The 23,067-nt window shown below is 49.2% G+C and overlaps 2 protein-coding genes across 13 annotated transcripts in view; one reads left to right on the top strand and one right to left on the bottom strand.

Moving 5' to 3' along the window:
• The window catches only part of HIF3A (hypoxia inducible factor 3 subunit alpha), a 47,958-nt gene extending 26,895 nt beyond the window's left edge, over window positions 1-21,063 (top strand). For 6 of the 12 annotated variants that reach the window (XM_050772071.1, XM_050772074.1, XM_050772070.1 and 3 more), the window contains 6 exons: window positions 2,307-2,411; window positions 6,699-6,970; window positions 9,783-9,900; window positions 13,554-13,635; window positions 19,438-19,552; window positions 20,545-21,063. In XM_050772071.1, the coding sequence (XP_050628028.1) occupies window positions 2,307-2,411; window positions 6,699-6,970; window positions 9,783-9,900; window positions 13,554-13,635; window positions 19,438-19,552; window positions 20,545-20,836 (984 nt within the window). In that variant the 3' untranslated portion in view covers window positions 20,837-21,063. Of the gene's footprint in view, window positions 1-2,306; window positions 2,412-6,698; window positions 6,971-9,782; window positions 9,901-13,553; window positions 13,636-19,437; window positions 19,591-20,544 lie in introns of those variants that run through there. The other 6 variants (XM_050772076.1, XM_050772073.1, XM_050772081.1 and 3 more) reach the window with 3 other exon arrangements.
• Window positions 1-23,067, bottom strand: part of CCDC8 (coiled-coil domain containing 8) — a 323,648-nt gene that overhangs the window by 236,824 nt on the left and 63,757 nt on the right. The window lies entirely within an intron of this gene.

The following is a 23,067-nucleotide window of genomic DNA, read 5'->3' on the forward strand; positions in this document are numbered from 1 at the left end:
TTATTTATATATGCATATATATTTATTTACATATGCAAATATCTGTATGTAAGTGTATTTCTATTTATACATATTTGCATATATGTAAATAAGTTTGCATGTGTGGATGTGTTTGCATATATGTAAATATACATGAATGTAAATATATTTTTATATATTTATGTGTGTGTGTGTCTGCGTGTATATGTATATAAATAAAATAACACCATAGGCCCTGTATTAGTCCATCTTCATGCTGCTGCTGAAGACATACCCAAGACTGAGTAATTTATTTATTTATTTATTTTTTTTTTTTGAGACGGAGTCTCACGCTGTTGCCCAGGCTGGAGTGCAGTGGCGCGATCTCGGCTCACTGCAAGCTCCGCCTCCTGGGTTCACGCCATTCTCCTGCCTCAGCCTCCTGAGTAGCTAGGACTACAGGCGCCCGCCACCGCGCCCGGCTAATTTTTTGTATTTTTAGTAGAGACGGGGTTTCACTGTGGTCTCGATCCCCTGACCTTGTGATCCGCCCACCTCGGCCTCCCAAAGTGCTGGGATTACAGGCTTGAGCCACCGCGCCCGGCCTAAGACTGAGTAATTTATAAACAAAAAAAAGTTTAATGGACTCACAGTTCCACATGACTGGGGAGGCCTCACAATCATGGTGGAAGGTGAAAGGTACGTCTTACATGGTGGCAGGCAAGAGAGAATGAAACCAAGTGAAAGGGGTTTCCCCTTACAAAACCATCAGATCTCATGAGACTTATTCACTATCACGAGGACAGTATGGGGGAGACCGCCCCCATGATTCAATTATCGCCGACCAGGTCCCTCCCACAGTGTGTGGCAATTACGGGAGCTACAGTTCAAGATGAGATTTGGGTGGAAACGCAGCCAAACCATATCAGGCCCCTAACCTGGGTGGTTTGGAACTGGCACAGATGACCCTCCTCCCACTCCAGCTTGTGACTAAGCATCCAGTTCTCTGAACTTTGACCTCAAAGAGTCAAAATGTCTAATGTCCTGATTTATACAGACCTGGATTCAATCCTAAATCTGCCATTTATCAGTGGCATTACCCTGGCTGGGCAGGCAAGTTCTTGAGGCCTTAATTTCTTCACCTATAAAAGAAAGATAATAACATGTCACCACATCATTGGTTATTCTGAGCATTAAATGAGAGTATTCATGAGAAGCACTCAGTAGGGGCCTGGCACCTATTGGTGCTCAACAGATCATACCTGTTACTATCACTATTTGTTGTGAAGATAGTCTGACCTTTGACCTCAGTGAGTCTATATTATCCAGTGTTGACTATCCCCACTCACCACCCCAAGAAAATATCTTCTCTCCAGAGAAATACAGACTGTGACCTTTGACCTCATCCTTTACTCCTGAGACAGCTGAACTCGCCATTGTTTCTCCCCCAAACTCCAGGCTCCAAGACCTTTAACACCAGAGGATTTGTTTGAAAATCTTGGCCTCAGGCTGGGTACGGTGGCTCACACCTGTAATCTCAGTACTTAGGGAGGCCAAGGTGGGGAGATCATCTGAGGTCAGGAGTTCAAAACCAGCCTGATTGACATGGTGAAACCCTGTCTCTACTAAAAACACAAAAATTAGCCATGTGTGGTGGCGGACGCCTGTAATCCCAGCTACTTAGGAGGCTAAGGCAGGAGAATCCCTTGAATCCGGGAGGTGGAGGTTGCAGTGAGCTGAGACCACACCATTGCACTCCAACCTGGGTGACAGAGTAAGACTCCCTCTCAAAAAAAAAAAAAAAAAAAGTCTTTCGGATTTTTTTTTGTTTTGCGACAGAGTCTCACTGTGTCACCCAGGCTGGAGTGTGGTGGCACAGTCATAGCTCAGTGCAGCCTCCGCTTCCCAGGCTCAAGCCATTCTCCTGCCTCAGCCTCCCTAGTAGCTAGGACCACAGATGTGTGCCACTAAGCCCAGCTAATTTTTGTACTTTTAGTAGAGACGGGGTTTCACTATGTTGGCCAAGCCGGTCTTGAACTCCTGATCTCAAGTGCCACCCACCTTGGCCTCCCAAAGTCCTGGGATTACAGGTATGAGCCACTGAGCCTGGCCAGGCTCTGATCCTTCTAACTGGAACTTTCATGTTTGCTCTGTCGATCTACATACACTCAGGCATTCTGACTTTTGAATACCCAGGCTCAAAACTCATTGCATTTGCCATTGGACCCCCTTTGTCCCCAGATGCCGGGCATTTGATCCCCACTTCTACCTTTGAGCTGCAGACTGTCTTACTGTTGACACCTCCCAGGCTCAAGATTTCCTGAAGTCTCTACTCCATCTCTCCACAGGCTGATCTCCCAGATGAACTACCTGTGGGAACAGAGAATGTGCACAGACTCTTCACCTCCGGGAAAGACACTGAGGCAGTGGAGACAGATTTAGATATAGCTCAGGTAAGGGCTGGCATGGAAGGAGTAATCCTTAGCCCTGCATTCTGGGGATTCACATATGTGGCTTTAGAGAAAGTTAGTGGGATGGCTAAAGGAATGAGTGGATGGATGGATGGATGGATGGATGGATGGATGGATGGATGGACCATTGTATTCATTAGGTGGATGATGGTGGATGAATGGATGAGGTTTAGGCAGATATTCTAATGGATGGATTGATGGGTGGATGAGTGGGTGGGTGGATGAATGTTTGGGTGGATATTTTGATAGCTGGATGAAAAATGGATGGGTGATATTTGGATGGATGATTTACTGAGTGCATAGATAAAATGACAGCAGCATGATGTATTAGTTATTACTGCTGTGTAACAAATTGTCTAAAAACTTAACACCTTAAAACAACAACCATTTATTATGTCACATGGTGACTGGGTATCAGAAATTCAGGAGCAACTTAGCTGCTGGTTTTTGCTCAGAGTCTCTCATGAGGTTGAAGTCAAACTCTCAGTCAGGGCTATAGTCATCTGGGGTTAGAAGGTTTTCTTCCAAGCTCACACACACGAGGTGGCTGGCAGGCCTCAGTCCCTCACTTTGCTTCGGCTGGAGGCCTCAGTTCCTCATCACATGAACCTCTACATAGACTCCCTAAGTGTCCTCACAACATGGCAGTTGGCTTCCCTAAGGCAAGCAATCCAACAAAGAGAGAAAGAGACAAATGGGGAAGCAGAGAGACAGAAAGAACAAGTCCCAGACTGAAGACACAGTCTTTCATAGCCTAATCTCAGAAGTGACAAACCATCGCTTTTGCCATATTGTTCTGGTCATATAGATCAGTCCTGTACACTGTGGGAGGCAACAACACAAGAGTGTGAACATCAAGAGGCAGGGATCATTGGGAACTTCCAATGATTGATGTCTCTCTCTCATGCAAAATACACTCACTCACCTCTCAAGGCCCCCCAAAGTCTCCCAAAGTTTCTTCCCATTACAGCATCAGCTTGAAGTCCAGAATCTGATCATCTGAATCTGGTCTGGGTGCTGGGGAAACTCCTTGAGTACAGTTCCTCTCAACATTTTGGCTTGTGGACTAATGGAGATGAGTCATCTGTCACCCACATACTCAATATATAGTGGTGAGACAGGAATAGACACTATTATTCAAAAAGGACGGGGAAGAGGAGCATGCATATATCCCTGGTCCATAGCAGTTTTGAAATCCATGTGGGCAAATATCAGAAGTTCTTTCATTAGGACTTAAAAAAAAAATTGGGGGCCAGGCACGGTGGCTCACGCCTATAATCCCAGGACTTTGGGAGGTTGAGGCAGGCAGTTCACGAGGTCAGGAGATGAAGACCATCCTGGCCAACATGGTGAAACCCTGTCTCTACCAAAAATAAAAATAAAAATAAAATTAGCTGGGCGTGCTGGCACATGCCTATAATCCCAGCTACTCGGGAGGCTGAGGCAGGAGGATCACTTGAACCAGGGAGGCAGAGGTTGCAGTGAGCTGAGATTGTGCCACTGCACTCCAGCCTGATGATAGAGCAAGACTCTTGTCTCAAAAAAAAAACAAAACAAAACAAAAAACAATTATAAAAATAGAGACAGGGTCTCACTATATTGCCCAGGCTCATCTTGAACTCCTGGGCTCAAGTGATCCTTTCACCCTGGCCTCCTAAAGTGCTGGGATTAGAGGTGTGAGCCACTGTGCCTGGCCTGAGGGTGCTCTTCATTGCTCAGAGACCACCTTTTTTTCTTTTTTTTTTTTTTTTTTTTTTGAAACGGAGTCTCACTCTGTCACCCAAGGCGGAATACAGTGGCTTAATCTTGGCTCACTGCAACTTCCACCTCCCAGCTTCAAGTGACCATCTGGCCTCAGCCTCCCGAGTAGCTGGGACTACAGGTGCCCACCACCGTGCCCGGCTAATTTTCATATTTTTAGTAGAGATGAGGTTTCACCAGGCTGGCTCAGAGACCACTTCTTTTTTTTTTTTTTTTTTTTGAGACAGAGTCTCGCTCTGTCACCCAGGCTAGAGTGCAGTGGCATGATCTCAGCTCACCGCCAGCTCCACCTCCCGGGTTCACGCCATTCTCCTGCCTCAGCCTCCTGAGTAGCTGGGACTACAGGCGCCCACCACCATGTCTGGCTAATTTTTTGTATTTTTAGTAGAGATGGGGTTTCACCATGTTAGCCAGGATGGTCTCGATCTCCTGACCTCGTGATCTGCCCGCCTCGGCCTCCCAAAGTGCTGGGATTACAGGCGTGAGCCACCGCACCTGGCCTAGAGACCACTCCTTAATGTTAGCATCATTTCCCATCTGGAGGGCTCCTCCAGTCAGCCAAACTCAAGGTTAATGGCATGGTTCTCCAGACTGCGGAGTCTGCCCAAGACTTCTGACATCAGCCACAATTTTGAGGGCCCCCAGGGCCACCCTCACTTTAGACCAGCTGCCTACCAATGTGGAGATTCCCAGACTCCTGTAGACTCCCTCAGGTTTGATAATTTGCTAGAAGTGTTCATGGTACTCAGAAAGTGCTATACTTAGGATGGTGGTTTTATCATAACAAAAGAATACAAATCAGAAACAGACAAAGGAAGATATTCATAGGTGGAATCTGGGACTGGAGGGTCCCAAATGGAAAGTTTTCTTGTCCTCAGGGACATGTTATCCTCCCAGCATTGATATGTAGCAATATGTGCAGAGTAATGCCAACTCAGGAAACTCACCAAAGCATCAATGTTGAGAGTTTTTATTGGGGTTTTATTGCATAGGCATGATTGCGCAAATTACTGCCCATGTAATTGAATTCAGTCTCCAATGCCACGCCTACCTTCCCTGGATCCAGCTGATTTTGTGTGGACCAAAGCCCCAACCCTCTAATCACAGTGGTTGTTTTTTCTGCATGGCCAGCCTCCATCCTGAGTTATCTCATTAGCATAAACTTTCTAGGGGCTCACCATGAGTCACCTGGTTAGCACAGATTATCCAAAAGACCCACAGTGAATAGCAAAGACACTCCTATCACTCAGAAAATTCCAGAGGTTTAGAGGTTACCTTCCAGGAGCTGGGACAAAAGCCAGACCTCTCTTTGGGTACAGTTAATTATTCACTGCACAAGGAGGTTGAGAATATTCAAAACCTTCAAGTCCTATCTCCTTCATGTTTAACATCTCTTCCTTTAGGAGAAATATTTTTTATCTCTCTCTCCTCTTACCTTTTACTGTAAGTAACAAGAAGAAATCAGGCAGCCCCTTCAACACTCTGGCTGGGAGTCTTAGCTGGACCACCTAGTGTATTTGTTGTATTTTCTACTTTCTACGTAACTGCAAGCAGCAGTGTTGCTAAACTTTCAGCCACTACAGGACAAAAATTCCCTTTCCTCTGGTTTCCAGTATGTTTCCCACTTCTCTCTAAGCCCTCACTGAGTCTTCTCAATGTTCAGAATTTTTTTTTTTTTTTTTTGAGACAGAGTCTCGCTCAGTCGCTCAGGCTGGAGTGCAGTGGTGTGATCTCGACCTCGGCTCACTGCAAGCTCCGCCTCCCGGGTTCACGCCATTCTCCTGCCTCAGCCTCCCGAGTGGCTGGGACTACAGGCGCCCGCCGCCGCGCCCGGTTTGTATTTTTAGTAGAGATGGGGTTTCACCGTGGTCTCGATCTCCTGACCTCATGATCCACCCGCCTCGGCCTCCCAAAGTGCTGGGATTACAAGCATGAGCCACCACGCCCGGCCGCAATGTTCAGATTTTGACCAGTAGTTTCTCTGAGGTATTTAGGATTTCTTTTTTTTTCTTTTCTTTTCTTTTTTTTCTTTTCTTTTTTGAGACAGTGTTTCACTGTGACACTCAGGCTGGACTTCAATGGTGTGATCATGACTCACTGCAACCTCAAACTCCTGGGCTGACACAATCCTCCCACCTCAGCCTCCTGAGTAATTAGAACTGCAGGCATGGGCAACCACACCTGGCTAATTTTTTTCTTTTTTGTGTAGGTGGGGGTCTCGCTATGTTACCCAGACTGGTCTCTTAATTTCTAGCCTCAACTGATGCTCCCAACTCAGCCTCCTAAAAGCTCTGGGATTACAGGTGTGAGCTCCCATGCTTCTGACCCAATTTAGGATTTCTCTAACATGCTCTTCAGGGAGTCCTTATACCCATTTTACAGATGAGGAAACTGAAGCTCAGACTGTTGGCCACAGTCACAGAACTCAGAAGTGGTGGTGCTGGGACGTCAGCCAAGGTCCACCCAAGTCCAAGGCTTATGCTCTTACCTCCCTCCTGCCCTCCGCAGGATGCCGATGCTCTGGATTTGGAGATGCTGGCCCCCTACATCTCCATGGATGATGACTTCCAGCTCAACGCCAGCGAGCAGCTACCCAGGGCCTACCACAGACCTCTGGGGGCTGTCCCCCGGCCCCGCGCTCAGAGCTTCCATGGCCTGTCACCTCCAGCCCTTGAGCCCTCTCTGCTGCCCCGCTGGGGTAGTGACCCCCGGCTGAGCTGCTCCAACCCTTCCAGAGGGAACCCCTCAGCATCCTCTTCCATGGCTGGGGCTCGGAAGAGGTGAGCCACAGTAAAGGGGGGACATCAAGGGAGCATCCCCTCACCCCGTCTTGCCCCTGCCTCCTGCTTCAGCCTCATCCCTCACCATTTCTCTAACCCTGATCTCTGCTCCAGCCAGGCCCTCAGTGGGCCCAGCACCTGCCAAGTTTGTGCCAATCTGTATGCCTTTGCCTAGGCCGTACACCCCTTCTGGAGTGCCCTCCACTGCTCTCACCATTTATCCAAATCCTGTCAACCAGAGCTCTCACCTGTCAACCAGGGCTGTCTCCTTTGGAACAAAGTTATATCTGATCTAGTGACAATTTTTGTCAGAGTTTAGAAGACATTGCTGCAGTGTCAGAGAAACTATTAAGCTGGGTGTGGTAGTGCATACCTGTAGTCCCAGCTACTTGGGAGGCTGAGGTGGGAGGATCTCTTGAGCCCAGGAGATCGAGGTTGCAGTGAGCTGTGATTGTGCCACTGCACTCCAGCCTGGGCAACAGTGAGACACTGTCAAGGAAAAAAAAAAAAAAAGATGAAAGAAAGAGAGAGAGTGGAGAGAGAGGAAGGAAGGGTGGAAGGAAGGAAGGGAGGGAGGGAGGGAAGGAAGGAAAGGAAAAAGGAAAAGAAACTGTCTAGAACTAAATTGCAAGCATGTGCTCATTTCGAATCCAGAGTGGTCTTATCCTTATGGATACGTCTTGGTATCTTCCAAGGCTCCCAGCTTGGTACTGGCTATAAAGTGGGTGCCTGATAAAGACTTATTAAATGAGGGAGGGAGGGAATTATTAATGAATATAGTTGGCACTTCAATGGGTGGACAGGTGGATGGATGGATGGATGGGTCGATGGAAGGACAGATGGATGGATGTGTAGGTGAAAGGGTGTATGTATGTATGTGTGTAAGTGTGGATGGATGGATGGATGGATGGATGGATGATAGATAGATGTCCGGGTAGACAGAAGGATGGATGGATGGGTCAATGGATTGATGGGTGGCTGGAAGGATGGATGGATGGATGGATCAATGGATGGATGGATGGATGGATGGATGGATGGTGGATGGATGGCAGATGGATGGTGGATGGACGGCGGATGGATGGATGGATTAATGAATGGATTAATGGATGGATGCATGGATGGTGGATGGATGGCGGATGGATGGCGGATGGATGGATGGCGGATGGATGGATGGATGGATGGCGGATGGATGGATAGATTGTGGATGGATGGCAGATGGATGGTGGATGGATGGCAGATGGATGGATGAGTCAGTGGATTAATGGATGGATGGATGGATGGATGCATGGATGGTAGATGGATGGCAGATGGATGGCGGATGGATGGATGGCAGATGGATGGTGGATGGATGGATGGCAGATGGATGGTGGATGGATGGCGGATGGATGGATGGATTAATCAATGGATTATGGATGGTGGATGGATGGCAGATGGATGGGTGGGTGGATGGATGGATGGATGGTTGGTGGGTGGATGGCAGATGGGTGGTGGATGGATGGCGGACAGATGGATGGATGCATGGATGGTAGACAGATGGCAGATGGATGGTGGATGGATGGTGGATGGATGGATGGATGGACTAATCAATGGATTAATGGATGGTGGATGGATGGCAGATGGATGGCAGACGGATGGATTAATCAATGGATTAATGGATGGCTGGATGGATGGATGCATGGATGGTAGATGGATGGCAGATGGATGGTGGATGGATGGTGGATGGATGGATGGATGGATGGATAGATGGTGGATGGTGGGCAGACAGATGGTGGATGGACTGCAGGTGGATGGATGGATGGATGGATGGATGGATGGATGGATGGATGGTGGCAGATGGATGGCGGATGGATGGATGGATGAATCAATGGATTAATAGATGGATGGATGGGTGGATGGATGGTGGATGGCAGATGGATGGAGGATGGATGGATGGATGGATGGATGGATGGATGGATGGATCAATGGATCAATGGATGGATGAATGGATGGATGGATGTTGGAAGGCAGATGGATGGAAGATGGATGGATGGATGGACGGATGGATGGATGGATGGATGGATGGATGGATGTTGGAAGGCAGATGGATGGAGGATGGATGGATGGATGGATGGATGGATGGATCAATGGATGGATGGATGGGTGGGTGGGTGGATGGATGGATGGATGGTGGATGGCTAGCAGACAGATGGTGGATGGATGGCAGATGGATGGATGGATGGATGGGGGATGGATGGATGGATTAATCAATGAATTAATGGATGGTGGATGGATGGCGGATGGATGGATGGGTGGATGGATGGATGAATGGATGGATGGTGGATGGATGGATGGATGGATGATGGCAGATGGATGGCGGATGGATGGATGGATGAATCAATGGATTAGTGGATGGATGGATGGATCAATGGATGGATGGATAGATGGATGGATGGATCAATGGATGGATGGATGGATAGTGGATAGCTGGCAGACAGATGGTGGATGGATGGCGGATGGATGGATAGATGGGTGGATGGTAGATGGCTGGGTGGAAGGATGGATAGATAGATGGAGGACAACTAGGTGGATAAATACGTGGATGAATGGAAGGATAAATGGATAGAGGTTGTTTGGGTGAGTGGGTGGGTGATGGATCATTGGATAAAAGAGAAGGTGGATTGGTGGATGAATGGATGGATGGACTGGTGGGTGTGTGAGTAAAGGAATAAATAGGTACTCAGAGGAGTGAACGAATGCTCATCACCTGCTTACACTGTTACCCACACTTGCCCAGGTTTGCTGTGTCCTGAGATTCTTGCCTGTTTTCCTCCAGGACCCTGGCCCAGAGCTCAGAGGACGAGGACGAGGGAGTGGAGCTGCTGGGAGTGAGACCTCCCAAAAGGTCCCCCAGCCCAGAACCCGAAAACTTTCTGCTGTTTCCCCTCAGCCTGGTGTGTTGGGGGATTAATGGGATTCTCTGGCCTTCATTACCTAGCCTGCTTAAACCTCCTGTTTTATAGATAGGAAACCAGACAGGGGCAGGGGCTGGTTGAGGGTCGTACAAAAAGTCAGTGGGCCAGCTGAGACTGAAGCCTAATCTTCTAGTTTCACTAATGGGTATTAAAAACCTCTGCAGTGAACCGAGATCGCGCCACTGCACTCCAGCCTGAGCTACAGAGTGAGACCTTGTCAAAAAAAAAAAAAAACCTCTGCCAATATATGTAAGATGGCAGTAAGTCAGCTGGGCGTGGTTGCTTATGCCTGTAATCCCAGCACTTTGGGAGGCCGAGGCAGGTCGATCACCTGAGGTCGGGAGTTTGAGACCAGCCTGACCAACATGGAGATACCCCATCTCTACTAAAAATACAAAATTAGCTGGGCATGGTAGCACATGCCTGTAATCCCAGCTACTCAGGAGGCTGAGGCAGGAGAATCATTTGAACCCGGGAGGAGAAGATTGCGGTGAGCTGAGATCGTGCCACTGCACTCCAGCCTAGGCAACAAGAGCGAAACTCCCTCAAAAAAAAAAAACAAAACAAAACAAAACAAAACAAAACAAAAAAAAGCAGTAAGTGCAAAGAAGGAAAACTAAGCAGCATAAGGGGAGAAATGGCATGTGGCTGGTATCTGCAGGAAGCTTCTCTGCTCCCATGGGACCCCCTCCCCAAACTAGAACAGGTCTTGGCCTTGGATTACTAGTGCAGAGTTCAAAGTGCAGACACTAGAATCAGACTGACCTGGGTTCAAGTCCCAGGTCTGCCACCCAGTAGCTGTGAGACCTCGGGCAGGTGACATCACCACGTGGAGCCTCAGTTTCCTCATCCAGAAAGTGGGAATAGTTACATCTCACAGGACTGCCATGAGGATTAAACGAAATTAGGCCCTTAGCTGACACTCATTGGGCTGACCATAAATGGTGTACAAAAACAAACCAAACGGCCGGGCCCGGTGGCTCATGCCTGTGATCCCAGCACTTTGGGAGGCCAAGGTGGGCGGATCACCTGAGGTCAGGAGTTTGAGACCAGCCTGGCCAACATGGTGAAACCCCATCTCTACTAAAAATGCGAAAATTAGCCAGGCGTGGTGGCACATGCCTGTAATCCCAGCTACTCTGGAGGCTGAGACAGGAGAATCACTTGAACCCAGGAGGCGGCGTGAGCCTGCTGCTGCACTCGAGCCTGGGCGACAAAGAGCAAAACTCCATCTAAACAAACAAACAAAAGCAGCCTCCCACAGCGTCCCTCCTCCAGTCTCTCCTCAACTATTCATTCTGCACAATGGCAACCACAATACCCTTTTTAAAAGCCGGGACCAGGTACAGTGGTTCCCGCCTGTAATCTCAGCACTTTGGGAAGCCAAGGCAGGAGGATCACTTGAGCCCAGGAGTTCGAGACCAGCCTGGGCAACATAGTGAGATGCCGTCTCTACAAAAAAAAAAAAAAAAAAAAAAAAATTAAAAAGTTAACCGGGTGTGGTGGCATGTGCCTGTAGTCCCCACTACTCAGGAGGCTGCGGTGAAAGCATCACCTGAGCCTGGGAGGTCAAGGCTGTAGTGAGCCATGATTGTGCCACTGCACTCCAGCCTGGATGACAGCACAAGACCCTGTCTCAAAAAAATAAAAATAAAAAAGCCAGCCTGGACTATGTCACTTCTGCAAGGCCTCCCTCTAGGAACTTTCATGGCTCCCTAGTGCTTCCAGCAGTGCGTTGGTTCTTCACTCTGAAAAGGGTTGTTTGAATATGAGATGTGGTTGATAATATAACGGTTTACAGGCCAGACGCAATGCCTCACGCCTGTAATTCCAGCACTTTGGGAGGATGCGGCAGGAGAATCACTTGAGGTCTGGAGTTCAAGACCAGCCTGGCCAACATGGTGAAACCCTGTCTCTATTAAAAATACAAACATTAGCCGGATGTGGTGGTGCACACCTGTAGGCCCAGCTACTGGGGAGGCTAAGGCACAATAATTGCTCACCCGGGAGGTGAGCCGAGATCGCGCCATTGCACTCCTGCCTAGAGGACAGGGTGAAACTCTGTCTCAGAAAAAAAAAAAAAAGTCCCTCTCTATGTATAACAGCTTACACTTATTAAGTGCCTACCATGTGCCAGACACTGACTGCTCTAAATTCCTTGCATGATTAACTTATTTAATCCCCACAACTACTATTGAAATATTCTTGTTACTGTTATACACACTTACACAGAAGAGGTTAAACAACTGTATCAGAGTCTGCACAGGAAAGGTAGCACACTCAGATGGAGTGTTGAGGAGAATTTAATAACAGGACTGTTGAAAAAGGTGTTAATATAGCGTAGGGAAATCAGCAAGGCTGGTGCAGCACCCTGGGGCACAGCATGGGAAGTGGGCACCAGCCCTGGCCTGAAGGTGCAGGGTGGGGTGGTCACCAGATCCTGCAGCGAGTGGAGTCCAGGTAATGAGGGCTGAAACCTTCCAGGGAGGGACACCGCCAACTCACAGGGAAGAATGAATACCCCACCTGCTGGTATCTCCCGTGAGCTAACCAGCAGGATCACACAGAGCAAAGTTGCACGCTGTTACGGTCCCTGTGCACAGGTCCTCGGGAGAAGGAAGAAGGAGAAGGGGGAATGAGGCTCTGGAAGAACACAAGTAGGATGACTGAACAGGAACTGACTTAAAGTCACACCACGGATGGGTGGCCACTGGACCCCAGTAGCCCTTAATCACTGCGCCATCTTGTCTTTGGATATATATTTTTTTCCTTCCTTCCTTTCTCTTTTTCCTTTCCTTTCCTTTCCTTTCTTTCCTTTCTTTTCTTTCTTTTTTGAGATGGAGTCCACTCTGTCACCCAGGCTGGAGTGCAGTGGCACAATCTTGGCTCACTACAACCTCCTCCTCCCAGGTTGAAGCAATTCTCCTACCTCTGCCTCCCAAGTAGCTGGGATTACAGACACGCGCCACCACACCCTGCTAATTTTTGTATTTTTAGTAGAGATGGGGTTTCACCATGTTGGTCATGCTGGTCTCAAACTCCTGACCTCGAATGATCCGCCCATCTCAGCCTCCCAAAGTGCTGGGATTACAGGCATGAGCCACCGTGCCCAGCTTCTTTCATTTTTAAAATTTTTTGTAGAGCTAGGGTCTCGTTATGTTGCCCAGGCTGATCTCAAACTCCTGACCTCAAGTGGTCCTCCTACCTTGGCCTCCCAAAGCACTAGAGTTACAGGCATGAGCCCCTGTGCTTGGCCTTATTTTTATTTTATTTTATTTTTATTATTTTTTTAGAGATAGGGGCTCTGTCGCCCAGACTGGAATGCAGTGACACGATCATAGCTCACTGCAACCTCAAACTCCTGGTCTCAAGGGATCCTCTCACCTCAGCCTCCTAAGTAACTAGGGCTACAGGCACTTGCCACCACACCCAGCTAATTTTTAAATTTTTGTAGAGATGATATCTCACTATCTTGCCCGGGCTGGTCTCAAACTTTCAGACTTAAGTGATCCTCCCGATCCTCCCGCCTCAGCCTCCCAAAGTGCTATGATTACAGCCACCGAGCCCGGCCGTTCCTGGGATACTAAGGATGATGATGATAATGGTGGTGGCTTTGTCTCTCCCTCCCACAGAGTTTCCTTCTGACAGGAGGACCAGCCCCAGGGAGGCTGCAGGACCCCAGCACCCACCTCCTGGACCTGAATGAGCCCCTGGGTGAGTAGCAACCTGGGTATCCAGAGTCCCAGGGCACCCTCTCCCCTGGGAGGTGTGAGAGGGATGGAGCCATTCCAAAGGTGCTGGGGGACTGTCAGTGCTTGGAGATGACCTTGATGGAAATGGCAGCTCCTGTCTCTTCTGTCTTCTCATGGACACTGCGGAGAAGAGAGGAAGAGAGACCCTAAGGGAGGCAGGGGCTCTCCAAAGCTGCCCGTTGGGGTGGAAGCCCGAGCCTAGGTCTCTGGAGCCTGCACGCCTATGATCACACTTTATTTATTTATTTATTTTTGAGATGGAGTCTCACTCTGTCGCCCAGGCTGGAGTGCAGTGGCACGATCTCGGCTCACTGCAAGCTCTGCCTCCCGAGTTCAAGCTATTCTCCTGCCTCAGCCTCCCAAGTAGCTGGGATTACAGGCGTGCGCCACCATGCCTGGCTAGTTTTTTGTATTTTTAGTAGAGACAGGGTTTCACCATGTTAGCCAGGATGGTCTCGATCTCCTGACCTCATGATCCGCTTATCTCGGCCTCCCAAAGTGCTGGAATTACAGGCTTGAGCCACCGCGCCCGGCCTATTTTTTGTATTTTTTTTTTTTTTTTTTTTTTTTTTTTGAGACGGAGTCTCGCTCTGTCGCCCAGGCTGGAGTGCAGTGGCGCGATCTTGGCTCACTGCAAGCTCCGCCTCCCGGGTTCACGCCATTCTCCTGCCTCAGCCTCCCGAGTAGCTGGGACTACAGGCGCCCACGACCGTGCCTGGCTAATTTTTTGTATTTTTAGTAGAGACGGGGTTTCACCGTGGTCTCGATCTCCTGACCTTGTGATCCGCCCGCCTCGGCCTCCCAAAGTGCTGGGATTACAGGCGTGAGCCACCGCGCCCGGCCTATTTTTTGTATTTCTAATTTTATTTATTTATTTATTGAGACGGAGTCTCACACTGTTGTCCAGGCTGGAGTGCAGTGGTGCAACCTCGGCTCACTGCAACCTCTGCCTCCCAGGTTCAAACGATTCTCCTGCTTCAGCCACCTGAGTAGCTGGGATTACAGGCACATGCCACCACACCTGGCTAATTTTTTGTATTTTTAGTAGAGACGGGGTTTCACCATGTTGGCCAGGCTGGTCTCGAACTCCTGACCTCAGGTGACCCACCCGCCTTGGCCTCCCAAAGTGCTGGGATTGCAGGCATGAGCCACTGCACCCAGCCTAAAAATGGTTTAAGATGAACAACAACAACAACAACAACAAATTAAAGGAAATGTCTTCCCATGTGGCTATGGTGGTGATGCTGCTTCCCACAGCCCCTCCACAGAGCATGAGACAAGCTGTCATTTCCTAGTGCACAGCTTCACTTGAAACCTCCAGGTATCAGCCAGAGGGATCTTTTCAGAGCCTGAATTGGACCCTGGCCCTCCTCTGCTCAAAACCCTTCTATGGCTCCCTAGTGCCCGTCAAAGAAAGATCAAGCTCCTCATTTGGATTCAGATCCCTGTAGGGTCCAGTCTTTGCCACATCTCAGACCATGCTGTGCTTCACACCCTCTGTTTCAGCCACAGTCACTGTCGTTCGGTTTATTCTTTCCTTCATGCATGTAACAAATATTTATGGAGCACGCTGTAAGCACCAGGCATGGTTCCGGGGGCTGCGGACTCACTGTGAACAAATTACACAGAAATCTCTACCCTCGCGGAGCTGACATTCTAGTGCAGGAGACAGACTGTAACAAAGAAACGAGTATGAGAAACTGTGCAAGAGGCAGGCTGGGCAAGGTGGCTCTGTAATCCCAAAGCTTGGGGAGGCCAAAGTGGGAGGATCACTTGAGGCTAGGAGTTTGAGATCAGCCTGGAGAGTATAGCGAGACCTTGTCTCTACACTGCCCTTTCGCCCAAGCTGGAGTGCAGTGGTGAAATCTTGGCTCGCTGCAGCCTCTGTCTCCTGGGTTCAAGTGATTCTCCTGCCTCAGCCTCCCAAGTAGCTAGTACGTGCCACCGTGTCCAGCTAATTTTTGTATTTTTAGGAGAGACGGGATTTCACCATGTTGGCCAGGCTGGCCTTGAACTTCTGACCTCAGGTGATCTGCCTGCCTTGACCTACCAATGTGCTGAAATTACAGGTGTGAGCCACCGCACCTGGCCTAAAAACATTTTTTTAATTGGCCGGGCATAGTGGTGCATGCTTATAGTTCCCGCTACTCTGGGGGCTGAGGTGGGAGGATCACTTGAGCCTGGGAGTTCAAGGCTGCAGTGAGCTATGATGGTGCCACTGTACTCCAGCCTGGGCAACACAGCGAGACCCTGTCTCAAATAAAAAAGTGCAAGAGGGCTGGGTGAGTGTTTTATGCCTGTAATCACAGTGTTTTGGGAGGCTGTGGAGGGGAGGATTACTTGAGACCAGGAGTTCGAGACCGGCCTGGGAAACATGGTAAGACCCTGTCTCTGCAAAAAATTTTTTAAAACCAGGTGGGTGTGGTGGCACGCACCTGTTGTCCTAGTTATGGGAGGCTGAAATGGGAGGATTGCTTAAGCCCAGGAGTTCGAGGCTGCAGTGAGCTGTGACTGCACCAGTGTACTCCAACCTGGGTGACAGGGCGAGATCCTGTCTCTATTTATTTCTTTTCACATTTTTATTTTCTTTCTCTCTCTCTCTCTCTTTTTTTTTTTTTTGAGACAGAGTCTGGCTCTGTCGCCCAGGCTGGAGTGCAGTGGCCAGATCTCCGCTCACTGCAAGCTCCGCCTCCCGGGTTCGCGCAATTCTCCTGCCTCGCCTCCCGAGCAGCTGGGACTACAGGCGCCCGCCACCTCGCCTGGCTTATTTTTTTTTTGTATTTTTAGTAGAGACGGGGTTTCACCGTGTTAGCCAGGATGGTCTCGATCTCCTGACCTCGTGATCCGCCCGTCTCGGCCTCCCAAAGTGCTGGGATTACAGGCTTGAGCCACCGCGCCCGGCCTTTTTTTTTTTTTTTTTTTTTTTTTTTTTTGAGACGGAGTCTCACGCTGTTGCCCAGGCTGGAGTGCAGTGGCGCGATCTCAGCTCACTGCAAGCTCCGCCTCCTGGGTTCACGCCATTCTCCTGCCTCAGCCTCCTGAGTAGCTAGGACTACAGGCGCCCGCCACCGCGCCCGGCTAATTTTTTGTATTTTTAGTAGAGACGGGGTTTCACTGTGGTCTCGATCTCCTGACCTTGTGATCCGCCCGCCTCGGCCTCCCAAAGTGCTGGGATTACAGGCTTGAGCCACCGCGCCCGGCCTTTTTTTTTTTTTTTGACATGGAGTCTCACTCTGTCACCCAAGCTGGAGTGCAGCAGCACGATCTCGGCTTGCTACAGGCTCTGCCTCCCGGGTTCACACCATTCTTCTGCCTCAGCCCCCCGAGTAGCTGGGACTATAGGCGCCCACCACCTTGCCCAGCTAATTTTTTGTATTTTTAGTAGAGACGGGGTTTCACTGTGGTCTCGATCTCCTGACCTTGTGATCCGCCCGCCTCGGCCTCCCAAAGTGCTGGGATTACAGGCTTGAGCCACCGCGCCCGGGCCTTTTTTTTTTTTTTTTTGACATGGAGTCTCACTCTGTCACCCAAGCTGGAGTGCAGCAGCACGATCTCGGCTTGCTACAGGCTCTGCCTCCCGGGTTCACACCATTCTTCTGCCTCAGCCCCCCGAGTAGCTGGGACTATAGGCGCCCACCACCTTGCCCAGCTAATTTTTTGTATTTTTAGTAGAGACGGGGTTTCACCACGTTAGCCAGGATGGTCTTGATCTCCTGACCTCGTGATCCGCCTGCCTCAGCCTCCCAATGTGCTGGGATTACAGGCTTTCTCTTTTTTTTTTTTTTTTTTTAGAAGGGTCTCGCTGTGTCACCCAGGCTGGAGTGCAGTGGCGTACTGTCTGCTCACTGCGGCCTGCGTGCCCCCAGGCTCAAGCAATCCTCCCACCTCAGCCTCCCGAGTAGCTGGGACTGCAGGTGGGCACCAGCACACTTGGCTCTTTTTTTTTTGTATTTTTAGTAGAGACAGAGTTTCACCACATTGCCCAGGCTGGTCTTGAACTCGTGAGCTCAAGTGATCCGCTCATCTCAGTTTCCCAAAGTGCTGGGATTACAGACGTGAGCCACCGCACCAGGCTCCTGTCTCTATTTAAACAAACAGGCCAGGTGCGGTGGCTCATGCCTGTAATCCTAGCACTTTGGGAGGCTGAAGCAGGCGGATCACCTGAGGTGAGGAGTTCAAAACCAGCCTGGCCAACATGGTGAAACCCTGTCTCTACTAAAAATACAAAAATCAGCCAGGCGCAGTGGCGGGTGCCTATAATCCCAGCTACTCGAGAGGCTGAGACAGGAGAATCACTTGAGCCCAGGAGGCGGAGGTTGCAGTGAGCCAAGATCACACCACTGCACTCCAGCCTGGGCAATATAGCAAGACTCTATCTCAAAAAATAAAAATACAAACAAATGAACAAAAAAAGAGGGGGAGATAAAAATAAGCGTAACAGGGGAAATGATGCATGCGAGGAAAAAGAGTTTGGAGTAGGGGATTTCAGTTTTAAACAGTATGATCAGGGTGGTTTCATTGAGAAGGTGATAGTTGAGCAAAGACCTGGGGTGAGTCCTGACGATATCAGGGGGAAGAGTGTCCCAGGCAGAGAGAACAGCAAGTGCAGAGGCCCTTAGGTGGAGACTGTATCTGTCTTTTTTGGGGGTGGAGGGACAGGGTGGGTCTTGCTCTGTTGCCCAGGCTGGAGCACAGTAGTGCAATCACAGCTCACTGCAGCCTTGAACTCCTGGGCTCCAGCGATCCTCCCATCTCAGTCTCCCGAGTAGCTGGGACTACAAGTACACTTCATCATGTCTAGCTAATTTTTAAATGTTTGTAGAGAAAGAGGTCTTGCTGTGTTGTTCAGGCTGGTCTCAAACTCCTGGGTTCAAGTGATCCTCCTGCCTCAGCCTCCCAGAGTGCTGAGATTATGCCTGGCTGTCTCTGTCTTATTTGGGGAAAAGCAAGGCCATTGTAGCTGAAGCAGAGAGGAGAGAAAGGTGAAGGCTGACTGCATGGAGACTCTGTGGGGCATTGTGATGGCTTTAAAGTCACCTTGCTCGAGGAGGCTGCCTCAGGGCCTTTGCATATCCTGATCCTTCTGCCTGGAATACTTTTCCCTCTGTTCTTTGCCATGTTACTACATCCTTTAGATCTCAAATCAAATATTACTCCTTATACAAAGCCCTCCCTGATTTCATGTGCTAATGGTTTATAACAGTCCATAATTACACAGGCCTTTGGGTCATCATTTGATGACTGTCTGTCTTCTCCTTTGGGTATGAGGCCTTCAAGGGCGGGGGCCAGGGGTGTCTGGGTCCCTGCTGTACTCTTCTTTGTGCACATGGATGGGCAGTGGTTGAGCATAGAGGAAGTTCACAGCACATATTTGTGAATGAGGAGCTAAGATTCACGCACTTGTGCTGTGTCTAGCTTTGTGCTAAATCTTGTATGTACCTGATCCAATTGGTGCTTCTCACTGGAATGTCGGTCCTACAAGAGCAGGGAGATTCATCCATCCTGGTCACTGCTGTCTCTCTAGCACCTGGCACAGTACCTGACACAAAGTAGGTGCTCAGTAAATGTGTCGGGGGTTTTTTTTGTTGTTGTTTTTAAGACAGGTTCTCACTGTGTCACCCAGGCTAGAGTGCAGTGGCACAAACATGGCTCATTGCAGTCTCGACCTCTTGGGCTTAAGCAATCTTCCTACTTCAGCCCCCACAAGTAACTGGGACCACAGCCATGTGCCATCATGCCTGGCTGATGTTTGTATGTTTTGTAGAGACGAGGTTTCGCCATGTTGCCCAAGCTGGTCTTGAACTCCTGAGTTCAAGTAATCCACCTGCCTTGACCTCCCAAAGTGCTGGGATTATTGGCATGAACCACCGCGCCCGACAGTAAATATGTTTTGAATGAATAAACTCTCATAAATGAAGTACGTGTGAGTATCCTGGTTTCCCAAGTAACAACAGCTGACTTAACTGCTTTTTCACCAGTACTAGTTATGGTTCAAAGCACCTTCCATAGATTTACTCATTTATTCCTTACAACAGCCCAAGAGGGAGGTGCTGTTATTAGCCTATCTTACAGATGAGGGAACTGAGGCACAGAGAGGTGAAGTCACCTGCCCCAGGTCACACAGCAAGTAAATATCAACACCTGGATTCAAACTAGGGCAGCATCTGGCTCTGGACTCAGGTTCTTCACTGCAGTCCTGAACACCCCAGAGAGGTTCAAAGAGCGGAACGTGCCCAAGATGTCACTGCCGTTTGAATCCAGGCAGGCCTCCCTCACCACCCAGGCTTTTAAGTCCCAGGAAGGGGAGACGGGTTGGTGTGGGATCTGATGAGGTTTCTCTTCAAATAATCCAACCAATCTTTTATTCTTTCATTCATAGTACCTCTCCCCACCGCCTTTTTCCCTTTTTCTCCTTTTTTCCTTTTTGCCTTTTTTGAATGCCCAGACACGCCACAATACCAGGCGTTATCAATACCAGCTCACGTTCCTTTCCTTATTTAAAAAAAGGACTAACTTTCTAACTCATTGCGGACACCGCTTCCCCTTTCCTCTCCGCTTTCTTTAACGTGCCCATCTTATCTAAACAAATCAAATGTTTAGCCAACCGAAATTAGTTTAAATTGTATAACCCGACCCCAGCCAATAAAAAAAAAAGTACAAAAGCAAGACTTGCGTCAAAAATAAAGGCTCTCGTGCCCCTTTGTTCAAGCGTGCTCTCCTGGTAACTAGCCAAAGAGGCACCCCTCTGTGCAAAAGTAAAATTACTTTACTAAAAATCCTTTGTTCAAGTGTTCTATTTCCTTCAGATTTTAAACATTATTTCAAACATTGGGGTTATGGTTGTCCTCTGATTTATCTTTCATCTTTGCAGGCCTGGGCTCCTCACTGCTCTCTCCGTACTCAGACGAGGACACTACCCAGCCCAGGGACCACTTCCAGCCAACGGCAGGCTCGGCCCAAGCCGACTGAGCCGCCTCCTCTCCCCATCTGCCTTCTCCTCCCCCAGAGAGGACCTCAACCACACTCCAAGCCGGCAGCCAACGCACAGGATGGGGATGCCAGGAGAGGGGCCCCTCTCCTCTCTGTGTGCCCCCTGCCCACCTCGGGCCTACCTCAGCCCTCACCCCTCTGCCTGCTCCCAGTCTGGGGGCTCTTTGGGGTAGTCTCAGCTCAGTGACCTCTGGGAGGGGGTCCCTGGCTCCCTCCTCCTCCTCTCAGGATTTCTCTTGGGGTTCTCAATACTTGGTTACCTCATTATCCCTTTCTCTGCCTCTCTTGGCTTTATTTTGGGGAATTAGGGGTGGGGAGGGTTGGCAGGGGGTCATATCTGTGTTTCCAGGTTCTGGGGAGAACAATGATCCACAGGTCAGTGTGATCACGTTTCCTTCTATCCTTATGTTATTATTTTTATTTTTGTCAATTTCGTGATATGGTTTTTAATCATGATGAATTGCCTGGGGTCTGTAAGAATGTGGGACTCTGATCTTCCCCCCCTCCTCAGGTGTCAGTGGGGGGAGGCCCTGGGCCAGACGTTACTCCCAGCGACTTCTAATTGAGGCCAAAGCCCCCCAAGCCCTGCCTGCCAGCCCTGCCTGCCCCTTCCACTCTGGGCTTCCTGCTGCCCCCAGCTTTGCCTGGACACTGACTTCATTCATGGTCCTCCTACTTCAGGAGCAGCCTTCCACTTCCTCTGCTTCCAAACTATGCAACCTCCAACCTGCTCCAGTTCCAGACTGTATAACCTCTGACCTGCACTGGTTCTAGACCACACAACCTCCAATGTGGTCTGCTTTAGACCTCCTCCTCTTCCTCCTCCTTCCTCTTTCTCTTCCTCTTCTTCCTCTTCCTCTCTTCCTCTTCGTCTCTTCCTCTTCCTCTCCTTCTTCTTCTTCTTTTTTCTTTTTTTTTTTGAGACAGAGTTTTGCTGTGTCACCCAGGCTGGAGTTCAGTGGTGCAACTTCGGCTTACTACAGCCTCCACGTCCTGAGTTCAAGTGGTTCCCCTGCCTCAGTGGTTCCCAAATAGCTGGGACTACAGGCATGTGCCACCATGCCCAGCTAATTTTTGTATTTTTAGCAGAGACGGGGTTTCACCACGTTGTCCAGGCTGGTCTCGAATTCCTGACCTCAAGTGCTCCACCTGCCTCAGCCTTCCAAATTGCTGGGATTACAGGCGTGAGCCACTGTGCCCAGCTAGGACTCACATTCTCTAAAATCCCTCTGCTTCAAATTTCACCATCTTCAGCTCTTTCTAGTTCTGGACCTCACCAACCTCTCATTCTGCCTGTTTTCAAACCTCACGGTCCCCAAAAATTGTCTGGTTCTGGGCCTCGCAACCTCTAATTCCCTCTGGCTCTACAGTCTATGACTCCCAGATTCTTTTGGTTCTAGAATTCACTAACTTCCTCTGGTTCTAGACCTCTTCCTATAAATTAATCTCTCTTGTTCTAGATCTCACACCCTCCAACTCCCCCTGGTTCCAGATCTTATATTCAGTGATTTCCTCTGGTTCTGAACCCCACAACGCCAAGCTTCCTGTTGGTTCCACTCCTCCTGATTGGTAATATATTTGGTTCCAAATCCAGACCTCTTAATATCTCTCTTTTTTTTTTTTTTTTTTTTTTTTTGTCGTCCAGGCTGGAGTGCAGTGGCAGGATCTCGGCTCACTGCAAGCTCCGCCTCCCGGGTTCACGCCATTCTCCTGCCTCAGCCTCCTGAGTAGCTGGGATTACAGGTGCCCGCCACCATGCCCGGCTAATTTTTTGTATTTTTAGTAGACACTGGGTTTCACCATGTTAGCCAGGATGGACTCGATCTCCTGACCTTGTGATCCGCCTGCCTCGGCCTCCCAAAGTGCTAGGACTACAGGCGTGAGCCACTGCGCCTGGTCAGTCTCTCTCTCTCTTTTTTTTTTTTTTTTTTTTTTTTGAGACAAGAGTCCCACTCTGTCATCCAGGCTGGAGTGCAGTGGTGCAATCTCGGTTCATTGCAGCCTCCACCTCCTGGGTTCAAGCGATTCTTGGGCCTCAGCCTCCCAAATAGCTAGGATTACAGGCGTGTGCCACCATGCCCGGCTAAGTTTTATATTTTTAGTAGAGACAGTGTTTCGCCATATTGGCTAGGCTGTCTTGAACTCCCGACCTCAACTGATCCACCCGCCTCAGCCTCCCAAAGTGCTGAAATTACAGGAGTGAGCCACCACGCCTGGCTGGACTTCTTAGTTTCTAAATCACTTTTGTTTTAGACCTTATGAGGTTCAGCTTATTTTTCTGCAGTTCTCTATACACAAGACTCATTTGCCCTCATCAAAAACAAGTACAGAGAGTTTGATGTGTTTATCTTTTTTTTCTTTTTTTTTTTTTCTTTTTTGAGATGGAGTCTCTCTCTGTTGCCCA

Source organism: Macaca thibetana, chromosome 19, assembly GCF_024542745.1.
Source record: "Macaca thibetana thibetana isolate TM-01 chromosome 19, ASM2454274v1, whole genome shotgun sequence".
NCBI classification, from domain to species: domain Eukaryota; kingdom Metazoa; phylum Chordata; class Mammalia; order Primates; family Cercopithecidae; genus Macaca; species Macaca thibetana.